At 36.3% G+C, this 23,694-nt stretch overlaps 1 protein-coding gene across 5 annotated transcripts in view; it reads right to left on the reverse strand.

Annotated features, from left to right (window-relative positions):
• LOC144582011 (uncharacterized) overlaps positions 1-23,694 on the reverse strand; it is a 449,998-nt gene that overhangs the window by 237,304 nt on the left and 189,000 nt on the right. For 4 of the 5 annotated variants that reach the window (XR_013533633.1, XR_013533634.1, XR_013533636.1 and 1 more), the window contains exon 4: positions 9,860-9,984. Coding sequence is in view for 1 of the 5 variants with exons in the window: in XM_078368207.1 (XP_078224333.1) it covers positions 8,616-8,642 (27 nt within the window). In the remaining 4 variants the exon portion in view is untranslated. Of the gene's footprint in view, positions 1-8,615; positions 8,652-9,859; positions 9,985-23,694 lie in introns of all 5 variants that reach the window. The other variant, XM_078368207.1, reaches the window with a different exon arrangement.

A 23,694-nucleotide genomic window follows, 5' to 3' on the forward strand; every position in this document is an offset into this window, starting at 1 on the left:
GGTAATAGTAATAACAACATCTTCTTAAAGAGCAGAAATGTCTTACCCTCATCTAAATATCTGTAGGTGAACAATACAATAAAACCTTTGGTCAATGTAGTAAAAGAATGTCTCCTAAATAGGCTCTCTGCTCTACCATTTCTTCCCTATTGTGTAATCTGAGCAGGGTAGCAAATGTGATTCTTTTAACGCATTAGGCAGATCATCTAACTGCTACTGGACAGTGACTACATTTTACTCAATTAAAACAAAGTCTTCAAACGCCCTACATGCGGCTTTTCTGAGGTGGCCTCCCCACTGTTTCTCCGGTCTCACCTCCCATTCTTCTTCCCTTTATGAACTTCCTATGGTTTTAGGATGCTTGCTTGGGGTGTTCTTCCCCTCTGTATTTGCAGAGCAACCTCTCCAAGTCCTTCAACTGTTACTCACCTCTTAATGGAAAACATCTACTTAGGCTACTTAAAATTAGAACACTCCCCTTGAGATGCCTGTTTCCCCTTATACTGTTCTCTCTCTCTCTCTTTCTGCCTTTAGCTCTTATCATTTTCTAGCATACTATGTATTTAGCATAATATTTTATTGTCAAGAATTTTCAAGCTTTTACTCCACTTGAAAGCCAACAAATGAAACTATTGCAATTTCATGGATGCTGTCATAAAATGTAAAACTAGGTGTATTAGCCAGTGTTCTCTTAGAAGGACAGAACTAATAGGATATATTACAGTATATATTAGTTCTGTCCTTAGATATACAATAGGATATATTAGTACTGTCCTTCTAAGAGGACACTAATACACCTAGTTTTATATGTATATAAAGGGAGTTTATTAAATATTCATTTACATGATCACAACATCCCACAATAAGCTATCTGCAAGCTGACCATCAGGGAGAGCCAGTCTGAGTCCCAAAACTGAAGAACTTGGAGTCTGATGTTCGAGGGAAGGAAGCATCCAGCAGGGGAGAAAGGTGTAGGCTGGGAGGCTAGGCCAGTCTCTCCTTTTCATGTTTTTCTGCCTGCTTAATATTAGATGGTAGGTGATTAGATTGTCTCCACCAAATTAGGGTGGATCCGCCTTCCCCAGCCCACTGAATTAAATGTTAATCTCTTTTGCCAACACCCACAAAGACACACCCAGGATTAATACTCTGTATCCCTCAATCCAATGAAGTTAACTCTCAGTATTAATCATCACACTTGGTCAGAGACAAAATATTTTATTATGTATGACACAGCAAGCTAGATGGACATCACCATGTTTGCATCAGTTTCCCTTGCCTCAAGTAGCATGGGGGCGAGGTGGGTGGGCCAGAGGGAAGCCTGCACTCCCACAGTATTGCCATGTTACATGAGATGAACACTGAGCTTAGGAAACCTGATTCTTTCACAGCGGGCAATTCCTACTCTCCCTCTAGAGGGAGATACTATCTATCTTCCAAGGCTGTTCACTGTACAATTATTCTTGTACAATTGGCCAGAAAAAGGGCAGTCAGTGTCTTGTCTGCGAGGTGTGCACATGAAAGACCCATGAAGAATGATCTCCCAACAATAATGTTTACTGTTTATCATATATGCCTCTCACAGTACACATTTCCTAAGAGAGAGATTTTATTTCTTCAGTGAAATATTTAAAAAGCATGGAAAATGATCTTGGACTTTGTTTAATCAATCCACAATTTCCAGCTCTGATATCTTCTTCCTTGGTGACTTTAGCCAGAGTAATCTGTATCAGTATTAATTTTTTTCAACCATAAAATGGGACTAGTAAGTAACACCTCTCTAACACATTGTGAGGAGAATTTAATGTAAGGTATCATTAAGTGCTGGGAGTCCCGAAGGCTGAAACGTACATGAGATGTGGAATTCCATCATTTTACTGTCACGTTAACCTCTGCCAAATGTGATGACTCTCAAATTTATATCGCTAGCCCAAACTTCTTCCCTAATCTTAGTCCCATATATCCTATCTTTCGTAGGCATGTGCACCAAAACTGAATTCATGTTGTCTTCCCCAACTGGGTCCTCTTCTAGGATTCCTTAACCCAGTACATGACTCTTTCATCCACTAATTTGTACAAGCCATCATCTAGGAGTCCTCTGACTCTCCCTTATAGCACTCAGCACCTCTTCCCCGCCTCATGTCTAGCACTCAGTACTCCTTCTTAATTTCATCTCTTAAATATCCCTGAACGCTATCCATTTTTTTCTATTTCTACTGATGGAAACTTGAATCAATGCTAGTGAATCCCAACTGTCTCAGACCAGTGCCTTTTTTTATAGCAAATGTTTTGTAATACATCCTTTCATATATGAAAAAGAAAATGCATAAATAAGGAAACTTACATATGAAATTTCAAAATAAAACCAAAATATTTAGCTGTAATATGAAATATGCACATAAAGAAAATGAATTATATTAAATTAGATCGTCCACATACAATAAATTAGATTGTATTTCAGTATGAAAATATCAGGCTTGGCTAGACGAGAAGACGTAACAATATTGTCAGAGGTTTTTACCTACATAAATCTGTGTGAATGTGGCAGCTACAACGGCACACAGGTCAATTGTACTAGACTCAGATACCATGAACAGCACTACCTTCGGTGGTATGATTTTCCAAAATGGCAACAGCACATAGTAATTTCCCAAACTGAAGTGTTAGGTTGGTGCAAAAGTAATTGCAGTTTTTGCTCTTAAAAGTAATAACAAAAACTGCACCAACCTGATATAATCACCTCTCCACTCACATGGTAGGTGCACATTCCTTGAAAATTCAATGTGTCCATAAATCACCCAAAAATACTGTGTTTATGTAAAGGTAACATCACATTAGGTTCTAGGTAATTTTTTAAATTTTTGATTTACGTCTCTGCTTTTGAGTGAAATACTTTAAAGTCTGTGAGACACAGACAATTCTCCCTTTAAGGCTGAGTGTCCTGCACATTGTAAAATATGCCTAGGAGGACTGGACCTCACCAAACAATAAGTGGCACTAGCCACTCCTCTATAAAAAGAACAAATGGAACAAAACATTCTCATAAATTTTTAATATTGTCCCTGAATAGATGCTACTCCCATTTAGAACCATGGCTGTAGACGAAACAATTTGTATACCTCATTAGCCTAACAATCTTTTGTTTCACTCTTATTTCCATTACTTTATTCTCTACTTTAGTCAAAGCTGTTTACCAAATCCAACATGATTATGCCACCTGGGTTAGAGTTCTGCAGACAAAACAGAACAAGTAGAAAATGAGACAGAGAGATTGCTGGGTCAAATGGAATTTCTATTTCTAAAGCCTTGAGGAATCGCCACACTGTCTTCCACAATGGTTGAACTAATTTACACTCCCACCAACAGTGTAAAAGTGTTCCTTTTTCTCCACATCCTCTCCAGCATCTGTTGTCTCCAGATTTTTTAATGATCGCCATTCTAACTGGCGTGAGATGGTATCTCAATGTGGTTTTGATTTGCATCTCTCTGGAGAACATCATCCTCAGCAAACTGACACAAGAACAGAAAATGAAACACCGCATATTCTCACTCATAGGTGGGTGATGAAAAATGAGAACACATGGACACAGGGAGGGGAGTACTAAACACTGGGGTCTATTGGGGGGAAAAGGGGAGGGCCAGTGGGAGGGGGAGGTAAGGAGGGATAGCCTGGGGAGAAATGCCAAATGTGGGTGAAGGGGAGAAAGGAAGCAAAACACACTGCCATGTGTGTACCTACGCAACTATCTTGCATGTTCTGCTCATGTACCCCAAAACCTAAAATGCAATAAAAAATTAAAAAAAAAAAAAAAAAAGAAAATGAGACAGAGAGAAAGATAGAGAGAGAAAGAGAAAGAGGTTATGTGATTATGAAGGCTGAGAAGACCTAACATCTGCATCCAGCAAGCTGGAGACCCAGGAGAGCTGACGGTGTAGCTCCATTCCAAAAGCTAGCAGGCTCCAGGGTCCATAAGATCTCATGTTTCAGTTGAATTCTGAAGGCAGGAAAAGACCAATGTCTTAGCTCAAAGCAATCAGGAAGAGGAATCTCCTCTTACTTATAACAAGGGCTTGCCTACATTAGAGAGGGCATCTGATTTATTCAGTCAACCAATTCAAATAATGGTCTCATCCAAAACACCCTTAAAGACACACCTAAAATAACATTTAACCACATATTTAGGCACCTCATGGCCCAGGCAACACAGAAAATTGACCATCACACCACCCACTACACAAATCCTTTTATTGTGTTTTCTTTCCCTCAAGATACAAAAAATGTGCATGACTTTTAGGTGCTTATAAGACTCCCATCTGCTTTCAAGCCATATTGCATCATATTTCATATTCTTCTATGTGCTTTAGCCACACTGACCTAATTATTCTGCAGATCTATGTGCTCTCATCCTTCATACAAGAGGGCCTTGTGCGTATTTATTTTCCCAATGTACTCTTCCTACCACACAACTTTCCAAGGTAAGGCCTAATCATAGCTTCCCTCTTTAGAAACTTTAGCTTTTCTGCTTAGTAGTGACAATGGCCCTTCAGAAAATTTTATTTTAAATAACTTTTCTGTATGGCAAGGGTGACATACAAATATCTAACAAATATGGCATGGGGAACAACCAATCAAAATGCATGCCAGCCACTGAATCAGTGTCCTAGAGACCCCAGTGTGCTCAAAGTCAAGGTATTCATTATTGGATTATGGTGCGTTCTAGATTGGGATGATCTAGAATATTCCTGGGAAGAGAACAGGGTAGCTGGCAGTTAAGCCTTAAGAAAATCAGTACAGCAGCTGAAAATACCCCAAATTATTTTATTATTACTATTACTGTTATCGCGTTATTTGTTACATGAAGTATTTATGCTTAGATGAAGTTTCCATATAGATTTTGGCAGTAGTCTCAAGCAACCTCACTCTTTATTACAGAATGGGGTGTCCAATCTTTTGGCTTCCCTGGGTCACACTGGAAGAAGAATTGTCTTTGGCCACATGTTAAATACACTAACACGAACAATAGCAGATGAGCCAAAAAGAAAATCACAAACAAATCTCATAATGTATTAAGAAAGTTTATGAATTTGTGTTAGGCCACATTCAAAGCCATCCTAGGCCATACACAAGCTTGTAGAGCCCCATGTCTCCTCCTTTCCTACATTTCCCACACGTATAATTTTATGTTTAACTTGCAAGACAATTTGATTGAACTTTTATTACAAGAGTGTAAATTCAGTGAGAGCAAGGACTATACCTATTTTTGCTCACCAGTATAGACTTAACAACTGATATGGTTAGGCTTTATGTCACCACCCAAATCTCATCTTGAGTTGTAATATCCATAATCTTCATAATCCCCATGTGTCAAGGAGACCAGGTTGAGGTAATTGAGTCATGGGTAATTTCCCCCGTCCCCTGTGCTGTTTTCATGATAGTGAGTGAATTCTCACAAAATCTAATGGTTTTATAAGGAGCTTGTCCCCCTTTGCTTGGCACTTTGCCTTCCTGACACCTTGTGAAGAAGGTGCTTCACTTTCCCTTTGCCTTCTACCATAATTGTAAGTTTCCCCCAGCCATGCAAAACTGTGAGTCAATTAAACCTCTTTCCTATATAATTACCCAGTCTCGTGCAGCTCTTTATAGCAGTGTGAAAACGGACTAATACAATAACCTCTCCCAAAAATGTGTGGTGCATACTGAAGTGAATAAATATTTACTGAAAGTATGAATGTTAATGCCTTTCATGTAGTTATAGTACACAACACATTTCAATTTCCTCTTTTCCTTCCTTTTTATCTCCAAGAACAAAAAAATATATATTTTGGACACTCATGTTCTATAAAAAAGTATTCCAAGAATGGGGTTGCTTAAGAGTACTGTCAAAATCTGTAAGTAAACTCCATCTAAGTATAAATACTGGCATGTAACAGATAGCAAGGAATAATAAGTGTGTGTTTGTGTGTATTTAAACTTTATATATACACACATGAAATAAGTGTAAGTATAGATAAGTATAAATAACACTAAGTATACACACACACACACACAGACACACACACTATTATATGTGTATAAATAACCTAGATAGATACTTACTTTAGTCAATACATATCAATAATTTTCAGGTATCCAACTACCTGAAAGTTTTAAAAGCAAAAAACAAAATTATATGGTAAGCCTTGGAATTTCCCTTTCTCATTTTAATGTGCCTAAAATAGAACATGAAATGGGAGGCTGCTTCCATTTTCTTATCCTTAGCTTTGGGTAAACTCAGCCCAGATCTCAACTCTTGCTTTCTCTCTCATGCCAGGAGTTGCATCTTCTGTTACACCCAATGCACTGCCAACCTCGTGCTCGCCCCTAGCAGATTCATTAAGGAGGAAATGGGACCCTAGGCTTCTGTGACTGTAGGAACTTAGATGAAAAAAGTATTTCTAAAGAAAATAAAAATAAACTGCGATGGCTTGGACCAAAATGAATTAGGAGACCACAAACTAAGACCAATGCTGATGATAAAAGAGTCATGACTGGTATTTAAGTGTCATTTATACACCTTTAAACTTCGAAATTTCCAAAACAAAGCACTTTTTCTTGTACTTATGATCTAGTCTCTTCAACATTTCTTATAGTTTATGCCTCTGTGAAATTAGATATAATTTGTTTACGGAAACAGAATGAAAGCCTAAATTCAAAACACATTTAAAAAATCAGATTCACTAATTTGGGTCACACACTTATTGACCCTCATCCCATCAACTCTACCATTCTTTGTGCTTTTCCTGTAAACGTAAAAGTATGTTCAGATGAGATCACAAATAAGGGTAGTGAGAAAATATTTTGATTTATTAGCCAATGTGGTTTTTCCACTATTTCTGCACCTCTTATCTTCCCCTACCTCTCCCTTCAATCTGACTCCAACCAACTAGAACACAGGCATTCTGCCAGCATTGCCTTAGGAAAGGCATCACGCTGAAGACTGCAACAAACAAGTTCTGCCTTGTGAATTTCAGAAACAATAACAACAACAACAAAGCTATTATCCAGGAACAAAATAGATTTGAAAAGATACAAGAATACAAAAGCAGAATAATATTTTGTAGATAAAATTTTCTAAATAGGAAGAATGAGAGAAAGAGTAGGAAGAAAAAGAGAAATGGAAAAACATTACTTTAAAAGTTCCTGTACCTTACCCCTCTCCCGAGCTCACTCTCCCCAAGCTTACAACTCTTGGACTGGTATGGAAATAAAAGCACGTAAGCAGTGTGTCTACCAGCCACAGAGAACATTCTAAGAAACTGGCAAGTTCCAATATGTTATCTGAAAGATTTCCTGTGCACCCTAGAAGAATAAAAAATTGCTCAAGGACCTTTGATCACCCTGAGAGTCCACAATGTGTCTCAGGTCCCAGTCTAGGAAATGAAAGCAGCTAAACATTCCCACTGCCTGGGAATGTTTAGGCGGATGGTTCCAGTTGTCAGAGAGCTGGAACTGGAGAACTTCTATAGTCAGAAGCAAGGGATATTTATAACCCTCTGGTCCCTGTATGAGTTGAAGTCTAGGGAACAGACGAGATGAAATACGGATGAAAAGATACCAGCCTACATGACGATAACCAAGAATCAGATGCTCTTAGTCCCCAAGCATGGCACCATGAAAGCCCCTGGAACATAGATGCCATGCTGAGAAAGTGGAAGTAGATAAAGTAATTTGTTGACATAGTTTACTTTTCCCACCAAAGAGTTAAGTAGGGCATAAAGCAGAAGTTAACCTAATATAGGGAAAAGTTAAAATATATTATTTCTTACCCTACAGAACTTTTGGTAGTTTGATTTCAAGGCCTTAGAAAATGACCTGAAAAGATTGCTGTCTCAATTATGAACTCTATTCTGGATGAGGATATCAAGATTTATGAAGATGAGTTATGACTCATCTATGACTTTACTATAATGAGCCATAACAGGCAATAGAAATTTTTTTAAAAAAGCTAAAGCAGAGAAAGTTGACAGGATACATCCCAGTTCCACGTGATCATTACGCTCTGTTTGCTGAGGCTTCTAGACAGTTCCACACAGATGGGACATAGGCGCCTATGTGGTCCCGGCATTCTTATAATCACTGTTTGGGGAAGTCCATAGGATTGAAGAGCCGAGAGCCAAGAAAACACAAGGCAACTAACTCGGCAATGCCTTTTATAAGTCCAAAACGTAATACATGCCAGGCATATTAAAAGGACACGAAGCCGTCTTTGACAAAAACGAAAATTAAATTATAAGTTAATGAAGAGGCAAAGCCAAAACTAAATCAAATCATGTGAAGATGAGGGCCATCTCCTTGCTTTCATCTCAGCCATCTGTTCTGAGTTCTCCTGGGGAGGAGTGTGTGGTGTAGCCCTTATACCTTCTCCCACCAGTTAGACCCTGCCCTTCTGAGTCCATTGCCACCAAGGGCCACTGACTCACAGATCTAAGCTTGTTGGAACTTCAAATTCCTTGTATTTCTCCCACCCTATCTTCAAATTGCGTGCTATTTTGAAGAGCCCTTGAGTTTCAGAATGATTTATCTGGAAGGGAGGGATGAAGTAATTTTCACGACATGAGCTCTTTAGCTAACTTACTCTGAGCTGGGATTTCTCATGGTCCATCGCTCTTTCCTGTAGGGACAGAGCAAAGGTGATTCTGGGAATTACCATACAAACAATTCAACTACATAGAAGTCACAGGGTAGGGAATATAGAGGGCACATAAAATATCAAAAATTAGTTATTAAAAATCCCTCTCTGTGCAAAGTGCTAGTTAATACATATAATAGTTTGGAAAACATCGCTGGGATTCTGATGAAGAGGTCGATCACCGTCTATCACCTTACATTTACACTACTCTTTCAGAATGGAAGACAGTTTCCTTCCTGAATAAAGCTAATGGAATGACTCTTAAAAATATCTTCTATGCCCATAAAAGCAGTTTCCTAATAATTGATCTATTTCATGTTTCTCCAAGTGTGTTTTCTAGAACCACTAGTTCAGCGTCACCTGAAGAACTTGTTCAAAGGTGGATGTAATACTCAAGCCCAAATCTACTGAATTAGTAGAGATGAACTGAAGTTGACAGCTGGAACTGGAAATCAAGGAATCTCTGCTTTTTAAAGTAACCCGCTTCTGCCCACTAAAGGTTAAGAATAGCTTTTCTAGCCCTTCAAAAACCTTGCATCATAAACATGGTTTCCTAGCACAGGCATGGGCCCAGTCAAAGTCAGCTGTAGTTTCTTTTGGTATTAAATGCCTCTGAGTTTCATTAGGGTGAATTGGTCCTCTGGGATTCTGCCCCTTTGGGTGAGCTGAGATTAAAGAATTGATTAGCAGCCAAGGCAACAGACTGTAGCCTCCGGATCCCACTGAATAAGCCATGTGTGCAAAGCTGAATGTATGGTCCTATCAAATTTATGGCCAACTCTGTTTATAATCTTGTGGCATATGCCTCTGTAGTGTTTGTTTATAAAGGGCCAAGGCTGGGTGTATTATGCATCTCAAATGATACACTGTAGAGTTTCCCAGGATAAATGAAATATGTCCATTTTGTCCCATCTGGATCTTGTTATTTTTTTTTTCCATGATTAGCATTTTGGCAGTTTCCACTCTTCCACTCTGCTGTTCTATGTGCCCAGGGGAGATGAAGAGTTGAGCTCTTTCCAAAATCAGGGCAGTGCTGCCTGGAGAAAAACTACAGCTGAAAGGGCACTTTCTTTATGGTAGATTCTCCACACTCGGCAGAGGAAGCACAGGTTTCAAATATGATTAGTGGGCAGTGAAAGCACCGTGAGATCAAGGCTCGCGTGAGTCACAAAGTGTGGAAATGTTCTTACCAGATGATCGTCAGGATACCGGAGATTTGCTGTCCCCAAGAACCAGCTGAGCTTGTGAAATGTTCCACGTACAGCTTCGCTGAGCTGCAGAAAGCAGCCCTGTTCTCAGCTCTGAATTTAGTCTGCTGGAGATAAAAATGGGGTCACAATGTTCATTTGACACCTTGTTAATTTATGCTACAGCAAAACCAAAGCAAAACAAAATTCACTTGTATGCAGTAACGTAGCTTAAAATAATGCTAAAACAGCCCCAAAGTCTGTTTTTCATTTTGAGTGAGTTACTGGTTTAAGACTTAGAAAAAAACAGTCTGCAAGGGCAAAGGTCTTTTTATTTCACTTTTGAAATCGTCAGAACTAACCTAGAAATCAGGGCCTTGATATCCTCATGGATTTGCATGGAAAAGAAAACCATTGGTGGTTATTTTTGCTTTTTATTTAAACAAAAATGACTTGTAATAATTGATATTTTTAGGTGAGAAGTTATACTCAGATTTGAAATAGCTTGCTATTTTATTTCACACAGCTATTTCTGCTCATATTTTTATTCATGTTTATAGACTAAACTCTCACTTGCATTATGGCGATTTATTTTATATACGTAAAATCAGGAAACTAAAAACAAAGTTGTTTTAAATAGAGACTGTATAACAACCAAAGTAAGAGAAAATTAGAAAATAGCCTTCAGGAGTTCTGATTAAGAATGAACATGCCAGATGTCAGGTACTGGAATGCACTTACTATTTGCATGTTGTTGCAATTAAACATTATATATAACATAAATACCTAATAAATGTTTGATAGACCTTGAGAGGTGCTGCCACTTCAAATGATGAAATGAAGCATTTTCTTCAAAACAAAACCTAAAATCTTTTAGTCAAAATATTGTTTTGATTATTATATTTATATTATTTCAATGGTTACTGACTCCTCCATTGGTGCAAATTACTCTGTCTATATTCATTTATTTTTCCATCTCTATGTCTCTTCAGCCTGCTAATATATATTTCATAATGGATTGCCAGCTTATGTATAATTTCAAAGTATTAGGTTCCCCTTCCCATTTCCTGCCTTGCAGGAATACTACTAAGTTATATTACTTCTAGATCAGACACAACTTCAGCTCCTGTGACAATTCATCCAAAGCCAAGAAACACATGAAAACACACCGCTGCCTCTCTTCATATCTTTCCACGATCCCAATCCTTTAGTGTTTTATATTTGTTATACCCTAAGTTACTGGAGTTTTTCAGCAGTCTCCTGAAAAGCTTGTAGAAGTCCAGAGACTTACTTGCCATCCTTCAAACAATTCTGATTCAGCAAGCCGGAAGTCAGCCTAGAAATCTGCATAATAAATGACCTCCCAGGTAGTTCTGAGGCAGATGGTCCTGAAATCACAGGTGCTTTAAGACCTGTGAGCTTGTGAACGATAGTGAATCACAAGCTTTCCTATTGCATCCCAACAGCCTTAGAATTGTTTCCCCAAAAGTACATGTCAGGAAACTATCTCTGCTTTCTCTCTGAGGAATGGATATTTGCTGTGGTTCATCAAGCCAGCTGGTTTCCTGTCAACAAGGGGCATATTTTTTGAGTAATGTCATTCTACTTCATGCTGACCCCATCCCCACCCTTCTGTCCTTTGACTCCTTGCTACTGAGCATTACTTGAATCACATATGAGCTTGCTCTGTCTGTTTCGGACACTGTGTCTACCTATCTGCTTCTCCTTGGGCAGTGAGACTCTGTGGGCATGGTCTCTCTTGGTCTAGTAGGTGACATAGGCCAGGTTCCAGAGCCCATTTTCTCCAGGCTCGCTGTGTATCCATGCTCAACATGCTTTACAAACTCTCCTCAAGTCTTTGAGTATAAACTTTTCATAGCTCTTTCAGCTCGTGGGTTAGGCAAAAATTAAAGATCTCTTAGATAGGAGACAAAACATATAAATCATAAAAGGAAAGTTTTCCAAATTGGACTTTACTAAAATTAAAAGGTTCTGTTCTTTGAAAGATACCATAAACAAAGTAAGAAACCCATAAACTAGTAGAAAATACCTAGAAAACACCTATGTGCTGAATATATGATAAATAACTTATTTCCAGGATAAAGAATTCTCAATAGTGAATTCACTAGTTAATATTTCAACAATAAAATAAATAACCAAAGTTTTATTTTTATTTTTTAATTTTTATTTTAGGGTCAGTGGTACATGTGAAAGTTTGTTACAGAGGTAAACTCAAGTCATGGGGGTTTGCTGTACTGACTATTTCATCATCCAGGTATTAAGCCCAGTACCTAATACTTATCTTCTCTCCTTCTCTCCTTCTCTCCCTCCTCCCACCCTCTACCCTCAACAGATCCCAGTGTCTGTTGTTTGCTTCTTTGTATTCATAAGTTCTCATCATGTAGCTTCCACTTATAAGTGAGAATATTCAGTATTTGGTTGTCTGTTCCTGCATTAGTTTGCTAATAGTCTCCAGCTCCATCCATGTCCCTACAAAAGGCATGACCTCATTCTTTTTTATGACTGCATAGTATTCCATGTTGTATATGTACCACATTTCCTTTGTCCAGTCTGTCACTGATGGGCATTTCGGTTGATTTACACTCACAACAACCATGTATAAATGTTCTCTTTGCTCTGCAACTTAGTCAGCATCTGTTATTTTTTAATTTTATCAGTAATGACCATTCTAATTGGTGTGAGATGGTATCTCATTGTGGTTTTGATTTGCATTTCTCTAATGATCAGTAATAATGATAATTTTTCTCTTTGTTTTTTCATATGCTTCTTGGCTGCATGTATATCTTCTTTGAAAAGTGTCTATTTAGAAGTCTGTTTGTTCACTCTTTAATGGAGTTATCTTTCTCTTGTATGATTTAAGTTTCTTTTAGATGCTGGATATCAGACCTTGTCGGATACACTGCTTGTAAAAATGTTCTCCTATTCTGTAGGTTGCCTATTTACTCTGTTGATAGTTTTTTTTTTTTTTTTTCCTGTGCAGAAGCTCTTAAGTTTAATTAGATCCCAATTGTCAATTTTGCTTTGGTTGTGATTGTTTTTAGTATCTTTGTCATAAAATCTTTGCCTGTTTCTATGTCCAGAATGGTATCACTTAGGCTGTCTTCCATGCTTTTATAGTTTTACATTTAAGTTTTTAATTCATCTTGAATTGATTATTGCATACGGTATAAGGAAGGGGTCCAGTGTTAATCTCCTGCAGATGGCTAGCCAGTTCTCCCAACACGACTTACTGAATGGGGATCTTTTCCCCATTGCTTGATTTTTGTCTGCTTTGCTGACGATCAGACAGTCATAGGTGTGCAACCTTATTTCTGGGCTCTCTATTCTGTTCCATTGGTCTAGGTGCCTATTTTTGTATTAATTTTTAAAAACAGGCAAAAGATTTGAATAGATGCTTACCAAAACTCTACATAGCTATTAAAAATGCTCAATATTATTAGTCATTAAGATAATGCAAATTAAAACTGCAATGAGATATTACCATGCTATAAGACCAGTAAAAGACAGACAACAATTTCAAGTATTGCTAAAAATACAGAGCAACAGAAACTTCATGAATTCCTGGTAGCAATGAAAAATAGTACAACCACTTTGAAAAACAGTGTGTCAGTTTTACATCAATTTAAATATATACTTACTATACAACTCAGCAATTCAATTTATCTAAAACAAATGAAAACATATATCTCTACAAAAATTGGAATCCATATGTTTATAGGAAGTTTATTCATCATCATTAAAAGCTAGAAATAAATATCAATCAACTGTGGGAGAGATCAACAAATATTGTTACCTCCAAATAAAAGAATACTAGTTAGCAATAAAGCAAACTTATCCTCTTGCAAAAAAGACATACGAATTTCAAATGTATCAGGATTAGTGAAAAAAGCAAAACCCAAAAAGCCGAACGCTGTATAATTCCATTTATATAATATTGTGATGATAACAAAAATAGAGGGCCAAGAACAAACCACTGGTGGCCAGGGTCTGGGGTGGAGAGAGGAAACTGACTGAAAGACAGAAAATAATGAGGGAATTTTTTGGTATGAAGCACATGATCTATATTTTTATTTGGATGGTCCTGACAATAAATATTTGTGAAAATTTATAAATTGTGTACCTAAAAAGATGCATTTTATTGTATTTCAAAATTTTATACCTCAAAAAGCTGCTTTCAAACAAATTAAATTTTGTCAAATATGGCAAGAAAAAGATCTTTTCATGGGACACCTCCTGTGACATTTCAGCAAAATGGTAAGCATTCATTTTTCTTCTATATTCCTTGAAGATAGAAGTATGATTTTTTCAATTAAATTCGTTCCATCTGAAATTCCATAATCTTTCAAATCAAACTCCTCCTGACATCATAGTAGCTGACCATAAATGAGTTGAAAATATCTTCCCTTTTGGTACCTTTGTCATAAAATCTTTGCCTGTTTCTATGTCCAGAATGGTATCGCTTAGGCTGTCTTCCCCCTTATAGTTTTACATTCAAGTCTTTAATTCATCTTGAATTAATTTTTGCATATGGTATAAGGAAGGGGTCCAGTGTCAATAGTTTTTAAGAGTCTGAAATGGGGGAAGGAAATAAATGTCGTGATAATCATATGATTTTTTAAACTTTAATTCCATTCAATCTGACATTCTCTGGAGTTTCTGGTTTCTCCCAGAATTGCATGTATTTCCCTTGCAATAAAATATAGACATGCACACGGAACAGAGGAAGAGGGTTGTGATTAAAAAAAAAAAGTACAAACACCACCAAACAAACAGAAAACAAAAAACACACCACTACCACCACCACCAACCCTATCAGCTTTAAGTCACGGCTGATACTCAACTTACTAAAATGCTTACAGAATCAACCCACTGCTTGCTGACCATGCTCTGGCCACCTGTGGGTGACCAGAAAATTACCTGTCAAATAATTCAGCCCGTGCCAACTAGCTCATCATGGAGATTTAGTTTTCACTGGGGATAGAGAGGCCAGCAACTGAGAGCTGAAACACAACACAGAGGAGCTCTTTGAAAATCCACTGCATCCTGGATTTTCCAATCTTCATAACAGATAAAGTTACCTAGATGGAGAACCCCTGCTGCAAAGATAATGGGGCCTGTCTGCATAGAAATGGTTTCCCGTCACTCCCTCCCTGGGAATCATACCATTTCATGAGAAGAACAAATTTGTACCAAAAAAAATCATCAATTCCATTGCTTACACTAGTCAATATTGTAAAATGCAACTGTTTTATTTATTTAAATAACTTCTGATGAATACACTAACATCCAATTCAATGAGTGCAATAGTCTTACCACCATCTGAGTTTCTAAATACAAAGAAGTGCTTTGAGCTTTGCTGAGGCTTTATTGAAAATTAAATGTCCACAATCGTTAATTAAAAGTGGATTTAAAGAATGAGTAGGTTATAAATGTAACTGTATGAATGCACCCAGCTTGATTAGTACAGGTGCATTTTCAAGCATACAAGAAACACAGCATTTCTGGTAATCTCATGGAAAGCAGGATGAAGAACCAAAAGATGGGAAAGGTTTGATAGTCTTAATTCCTATAACCATCACTCACTAATTCAAGAATCATTTATAGGGTGCTAACTAAGAGCACTGCACTAACTTAAGCTCCTAGGGGAAAAAAATGAGAACAACTCATACTTTCCAATATCTCCATTAAAAGTTGTGTGACCTCAGTGAAGATTAAGCACTTGATACTTAAATTAGGAAGATGCCTTGCCAGCCACATAAAATTAATAGTTCCAATCTAACAAATAAACAACGTACGTTAAAAATTTCAATAGTTAAAAGATCATGGCGCTAGAGAGGAATTGGGAGCATCTCTTTAATTACACGGAAAATAATATAGAAAGCATGCCACTGGATTAAAATAAAACCAAACTTCTGAAATGTATGCCAGAGATATTTTTAAAGCAAGTTATAACCCATTAATAACATCTTTTAATTAGAACACACATAAACATGTCAGCAGCATTTGTTTAATGAGATAAACCTCGCAGAGGGTTGCTGGAATGTGCCTAATATATTAAGTTTACAATGTTACAGTGGGCATCTTTACTATGTATCTGTTTAACTGTAATCAATAAAACAACTGAAAACACAAGGAGAGTGGATGTGTATATTCACATCATCCAGTGGGAAGCAAATATCAGGTTTGTATCTGTTGTTCTGTATTAGTTGTTGTCAATAATTATTGCCAGATAATGTTCAGTTTTTAGCTGTCATGACTAATAAAGAAAGAGGTCCAAAAATTATTTTATATTTTTGCTTCTAAAACAAATGTGTGCAAAATAAAAACAGAAACAGGCTGGGGAGACATCAATTGTCTGTACTTAAAGAAAGCATCATCAGTGTTCTATTTACGTGAAGTACTAGATGGAGTTACACTGTTTAGGAGTTTGTCAGCTACAGGAGGAGAAGAATAGGAAAAGTGCAGAGAAGAGGAATAGAGTTGAGTTTATTTTCATCAGCTCTCATTCTGACTTTTATAATGTGTTTACTTGAGACTGGTATCTCAAGTAAATATCTGTGAATGGGATCAAAGAGAACTCTGACACCAGTGACATGGCACACATCATATTCCTAATAAATGTCTGTTAGATTTAAGTGAAAATGTGTCTGTAGAAAATGACAGATTTACTATACACCAAAAATGTCAACCAGGTCCAACTGTTTTCAGGAAGAGCCAGAGAAAAAACTTGGTATTCATGCACAGCAATAGGTCACATGTAGAAATGCTATGTATGACAATGAAGAATGAAATCTTAAATTGCAATACATAAGAAAAACAAAACATGAAACTAGATTCACAACGTAACATTATTTCCATATCTGTGAATGGTATGCATCAGGGAAAACCGAAATGTCTTTACATTTCTTTTACTCGATAAAGTTGTTCCCTGCACCACCAAATGTTGTTTGGCTATAGGAAAAAGCCCAGAAGTGTATCATTACAACCAAAAATTAAGTTCAGGAATTGTTACTGGAATTGCTAAATGAGCATCAACCAAAAAGAGTAAAAATCAGTTAGTCCTTTTTCCTTCCTTCCTTCCTTCCTTCCTTCCTTCCTTCCTTCCTTCCTTCCTTCCTTCCCATCCTTCCTTTCTTCCTTTCCTCCCTCCTCCCCTTTCTTTCTTTTTCTTTCTCTCTTCTCGTTTCTCTCTCTCTCTCTCTCTTTTTCTTCCTCCTCTTCCTTTTTGTAAACTTCTTGATGAAAGGTTGTAGGTGCCAGCCTCAAAAGGCAAGCTAGTGCCTTGGCTTTTAATTTTATATTCAAATCAATGATGATATTTGACTTCAGATTACAACTCAGAATTCAGTAAATGACTGTGCGCTCTCCTTGCGTGATGTTAATTTATACCCGAGCGGTAAGTACTTATGCAAATTAATCCTATGGCAGAGTGCAGCAGTAAATCCTAGGAATAAAAATAGCCAAAAGGCCAGGAATGAAAAGGCATTAGCTCCAGAGCCCATAGGTTCATGCTAATTTATGAAGAAAAGAAAAAATTCTAAACCTTAAGATGGCTTTAAAAAATTTACAGAGAAAGATTATCATGCAAGTGTTTTCAGAAGAAAGGTGAGTTCTACATGAGATTTGGCTGGATACCTATAACCCAAAGAGATATAAAACATCTGGGTAAGGTTTATTTCATTGAGCATACTATGCTGGGAGGAGTTACATCCAATTCTTAAAGAAATAAAATGATGAAAATATAAGGGGTGTACTTTTATTAAGCTTTTTCCACAAGAAGTTCTTTCTTGGTCTGAAATGATGATGTTTATAGATATAAAAGCTAAATAATGTCAGTTGGTTTTTAAACTCTGTTCTCCAAGTGAAATGTGCACCCATTTGTTTAACTGTTTGTATATTCAAGTAAAATGTGTGTGGGAACTCTTTAATAAGCCAAAGCTCAGACGATAAATGAAAGGCAGTTTGTAAGATGATAAAATAGGATTTACTCTCATTTTACTCAGGTACAGCATCATTTGGGACTTGAAAGAATATAAGAAAGTAAATTGCCTTCAGTGCCCCATCTCAGAATAAAATTGTTTCTTATTCATAAGGCACTTAAAAATTTTTTACACTAAGAAAAAAATATTTTATAATCCTAAACCCCAAGTCAATTCTATGAATATACTGACAAAATGACTTACTATCATAAACATTTCCAAGCATTCAATTAATCTTATTTTCCCTAAAATACAGCAAGCTGAATAACAGTGCCCAATATGAATGAAGGAAGTCCATTTCTAATGTCCACTTAATATTAAGCTTGTGCAGAAAATATCCTTTAAATGTAATAGGATATATACTTTCCTCAATCATATATCTGTTTTCAATTTTCAGTAAGTATTTCTGATTCTAGTAGAAACTTAAAAGTAAAGTAAAGCAAGGAAAAGAGAAAAAAACGTGTTTTGAGTCCTGGTTTCTGCAGGAATTTATATTTTCCATTAAAAAACTGTTCTGGAGCATTTTACTGGCCACTTATACTTTTCAAGAAGACTATAGAAATTCTAGTAAAATAATGGTTACCAGGAGCTGGGGAAGGGGAGAGGATTGGAGGGGGGATAAAGGTTGGTGAACAAATACAAAGTTCCAGTTATATAGGGGGACTAAATTCTGATTTCTAGTTCTATTGCACAGTAGGGTGACTGTGACTATGATTAACAATATTGTACTGTATACTTCAAAATAGGTTAACAAAAAGCAGATTTTGAATGTTCTTACCATAAAGAAATAATAAATTTATGAGGCAAAATATATGATAAAGATTCTAATTTGATTAGTACACAATGTATACATGTATTCAAACATCACATTGTACCTCATAAATATGTACAATTATGTGCACATTTAAAACACAATTTTAAAAGTTTTATTAAATATAAAAAGAAAATATAAATTATGGAATTTGAAAAAAAAAATAGAAGAGAATGACATAATCAGGTAAGCCTAATAACACATTTTTCTTTCTAAATATCATTGACTTGATATTGTCACTTTGTGCAAAGGAAGTAATATAGTATAAGGAACATAGATTTTGGAAAAAGACATGCACTCATATCTCAGTCATGCCACTTTATAACTATGATCAGAGACAAGTTATGGGGAAAATAACAGCAGTTTTCTCATTTGTATAATGTGGATAATAATACTACGATTATAATGCAGGTCTTTTTTGATGAGAAACTTGAATGATCTATTTTAAACCACAAATATATATTAAGTTCTCAACAAAAAGACCCTACTAATTATATTACAGCTTATAGTAGGGTACTATGGTTCTCAAATAGCATCAAATTATATTTCCAACCAAATTACAAGATTCAGAATACAATAACTGTAATGGAATAAGTAAGGATACATGCTACACATAAACTGTGCATAAAATAATGGTTTTGATGAATGATCACAGCTTGACAATGCTTATTGGATAGCATTTTTACAGTTAAAAAGAATGTATCTAAGTACAGACACTTTTTTGTATTTCCTATGGACAGTTATCCAAGAGTATATTTTCTTTTAGTTTTTAAAAAATATGTTTTGTAGAGATGGAGTCTGGCTATGTTGCCCAGGCTGGTCTCAATCTTCTGGCCTTTTGCCTTAGCCTCCCAAAGTGCTGGAATCATAGGCATGAATTACCACACCCAGCAAGAGTAATTTATAAGGTAGCACCAGACTGACTGAAAATATTAAGTCTACTAAGACAATTAAAATTAAAATATACCATTAAATCACCTAAACAACAGGAGGGTACTTAAACATTATAAGTGCAGGTTAAAAGAGAATAAAGATACTTCCAGTCCGGACAAGATGACAAGAATTCATTTCCTTGCTCCTTCCCATTAAACATGACTATAAACCCTATAAATCACACAAAAGTTGCCAAGAGAGAACCATGAAAGGTGTCAAAAAGAAGGGAGCTGGTTTGGAAAACTACTCAATGGAAAAAGACCACCCAGACCTAACACTTTCAATCTGTAACTTAGCAAAAGAAGACAATTCAAGTAGGTTCATTCTCCCTCCAGATTGAATGAGCATCCCTCTGATATGATCAGGAGAGCCCAGCACCACGAACAAGAGCTATACGTTAAAAGCCCCACTAAGTATTAACAGCTAGGGAAGCACTCTCCTCCACTGGGCCTGAGACTCACCTTTCTCACCAAGAGATACCAAGGAGTTACACCCACCCTGGCAAAGAGACCCAGCAACTGAAAGCAGCTTGGTACAGGAAAGCCTCTTTGTCCCTATGGACCCAAGATGCTCTTTCTCCGCCTACAGATACTAGTTCAGGTATGTAGAATCAACTAGGGGATGCTGCCAAACCAAATGGCCTGGTCATAAAAACATTTTTGTCCCCATGAGCTAAGAGATGCTCTTCCCTCCCAGAAACACTGAACAGCCAGATTTAGGAGAGGATTCTGTATCATTTCTCCACCATTAAGAAACACTCAGTAGCCTGGCCTGAGAAATCTTGCCGTAAGCATACCAGAGAGCTCCAGCAAAGAACAGTGAGTGACTCAGTGGCACTAGATAAACTGAGCAGACAAAAATAACAGTATAAATCCTCTTAAAATTAAACTGCCATTGGAACCACAGCCTGCAAAAATAGGTGAAGACCATTATAAACTTAGAATAATTGCTTGCTAAAATGCAATATTTAAACAGGATCCAGAGTCCCCTAACATAATAGGCAAAAGGCCAAATGTACAATAGGAAATCACATGTCATACCAAGAACCAAAAAAGGACAATTTAATAAACAAAAGACAAACAGTTGATGCAAACATCTGATTTTTCTCAAGGTGTTAGAATTATCTGAAAAGAATTTTAAAGTAGCAATCATAAACACACTTCAATTAATTATAAATTCTCTTGATACAAATAAAAAATATACAAACTTAACAAAGAAATAGAAGTTATAAAAAATAACTGAAATGAAATTACAAAACTGAGGAACATAATAACAGAAATTAAAAACTCACTGAATGGATTCAACAGTAGAGTGGAAGTGAAGAGAGAACAGCTTCAGTAAACTTGAAGACGGAACACTAGAATTTATGCAATCTGAACAAGAGAGAAAATACAAACTGAACAAAAAGTGAACAAAACCCCAGGGGCCTGCAGGATAATAACAAAATGTCAACACTCATATTATCAGTCACAAAAATAGAGAAAAAGAGTTTCTGAAAAAATAATTGCTGAAAACTTCCCAAATTTGGTGAAAGACACAAAGCTACACATCCAAGGAGCTAAGGGAAACCCAAATGGGATAAACCTAAAGAAATCCATACCAAGAACTCTCATAATTAATCTTTAGGAAAAAAAGGTAAAATAAATGTTGAAAGCAGCAAGACAAGATACAACACCTACAGGGGAACATCAATTCAAGTAACAACAGCTGTTTTAAAAATCGGAAACAATAAAAACCAGAAAGAAATAGTATGACACTTTTCTAAGTAGAATCTAGTGCTGAAGGAAAAAATTCTACAGTGCTGGAAAAAACTGTAAATGGTGAATTTTAGATCTGCTTAAACTTTTCTTTATAAATTAGATGGGGGAAAAAAAAACCACTCTCAGAACCCCCCCAAAAAAAAACTAAAAGAAATTGTTACTTGTAACTCTAGCCTCATAGACTGGCTAAAGGAAGTTCTTGAAACCAAAAGGAAATTATAAAAGAAGGAATTTTTGAACATTAGGAAGATGTAATAATGGAAAATAAATGAAGGTGGAATAAAAGAAAAGATCAATGAGACAGAAAATTAACAAGAATTTTCAGGACTTGAACTCAACTTTGGACCAAGCAGACTTAGTAAAACATCTACAGAACTCTCCACCCCAAATCAACAGAATATACATTCTTCTCAGCACCACATAGCACTTATTTTAAAATCAACCACACAATTAGAAGTAAAATATTCCTCAGCAAATGCAAAAAAAAATTGAAAATTAAACAAACAGTCTCTCAGACTACACAGTGCAATCAAATTAGAACTCAGGATAAAGAAACACACCCAAAACTGGACAACTACATGGAAACTGAACAACCTGCTTCTGAAAGCATGACCACATAAAATAGACTATCCTTGCACTCCTATAAAAAATATTTATGTATTTTATAAATAACACTTGATGACTTAAACAAACCTTATAATACCATGTGATACCCAAGTTTATTATATAGAAAAGTGGAGTAGGTAAAGAAACCTAAGTTATGTGAGGTTTTCACTGTTCACTAGAAATGGTTGGATGGTGATACAAGTAGAACATAATAAGCTTTATGTAAACAGCAGGGCTGCCTTACAAGAGTCCTGAAGGAAGGAGAAAATATGGAAAGAAAAAACCGGGACAAACCACTGCAAAAGCAAACCAAAATGTAAAGACCACTGACAATATGAAGAAACCACATCAATGAATGGGCAAAATAACCAGCTAGCATCATAATGACAAGATCAAATTCACACATAACACTATTATACTTAAATGTAAACAGGCTAAATGCCCTAGTTAAAAGGCACAGACTGGCAAATTGGATAAAGAGTCAAGACTAATCGGTGTGCTGTAATCAAGAGACCCATCTCATGTGCAAAAACACACATAGGCTCAAAATCAACTGATGGAGGAAGATTCACCAAGCAAATGGAAAGCAAAAAACAAAACAACACAAAAAAACATAAGGGTTACAGTCCTAGTCTTTGATAAAACAGACTTTAAACCAACAAACATCAAAAAAGACAAAAAAAGCATTACATAATGGTAAAGGGATCAATGCAACAAGAAGAGCTGTCTTAAATATAAATGCTCCCAATACAGGAGCAGCCAGATTCATAAAGCAAGTTATTAGAGACCTACAAAGAGACTTAGACTCCCACACAGTAATAGTGGGAGGCTTTAACACCTCACTGTCAATATTAAACAGATCAATAAGATAGAAAATTAACAAGGATATTCAGAACTTGAACTCAGCTTTGGATCAAGCAAACCTAAGAAGACATCTGCAAAACTCTCTACTCCAAAGCAAGAGAATATACATTCTTCTAAGCACCACATGGCACCTATTCTAAAATCAACCATATAATTGGAAGTAAAACATTCCTCAGCAAATGCAAAAAAACCCCACAAAAATTATAAAAGTCTCTCAAATCACAGTGTAATCCAATTAGAACTCAGGATTAAGAAACTCACTCAAAACCACATTACTACATGGAAACTGAACAACCTGCTCTTGAATGAATACTGGGTAAATAACAAAATTACAGCAGATATAAATAAGTTCTTTGAAACTAATGAGAACAAAGACATAATGCACCAGAATCCCTGGGACAGCTAAAGCAGTGTTTGCAGGGAAATTTATAGCACTAAATGCCCACAGGAGAAAACAGTAAAGATCTAAAAGCAACATCCTAACATCATAATTAAAAGAACTAGAGAAGCAAGAGCAAACAAATTCAAAAGCTAGCAGAAGACAAGAAATAACTAAGATGAGAGCAAAACTGAAGGAGACAGAGACTAGAGACATGAAAACCCCTTCAAAAAAATTAATAAGTCCAGGAGCTGGTTTTTTGAAAAGATTAGCAAAATGGACAGACCACTAGCCAGACTAATAAAGAAAAGAAAGAAGAATCAAATAGACATGATAAAAAAAGATAAAGGGAGATCACCACGATCCCACAGAAATACAAACTACCATCAAGAATACTATAAAGACCTCTACGCAAATGAACTGGAAAATCTAGAAGAAATTAATAAATTTCTGGACATATACACCTTCCCAAAACAAAACCAGAA

The sequence above is a fragment of the Callithrix jacchus genome, chromosome 4 (genome assembly GCF_049354715.1).
Source record: "Callithrix jacchus isolate 240 chromosome 4, calJac240_pri, whole genome shotgun sequence".
In the NCBI taxonomy this organism is placed as follows: domain Eukaryota; kingdom Metazoa; phylum Chordata; class Mammalia; order Primates; family Cebidae; genus Callithrix; species Callithrix jacchus.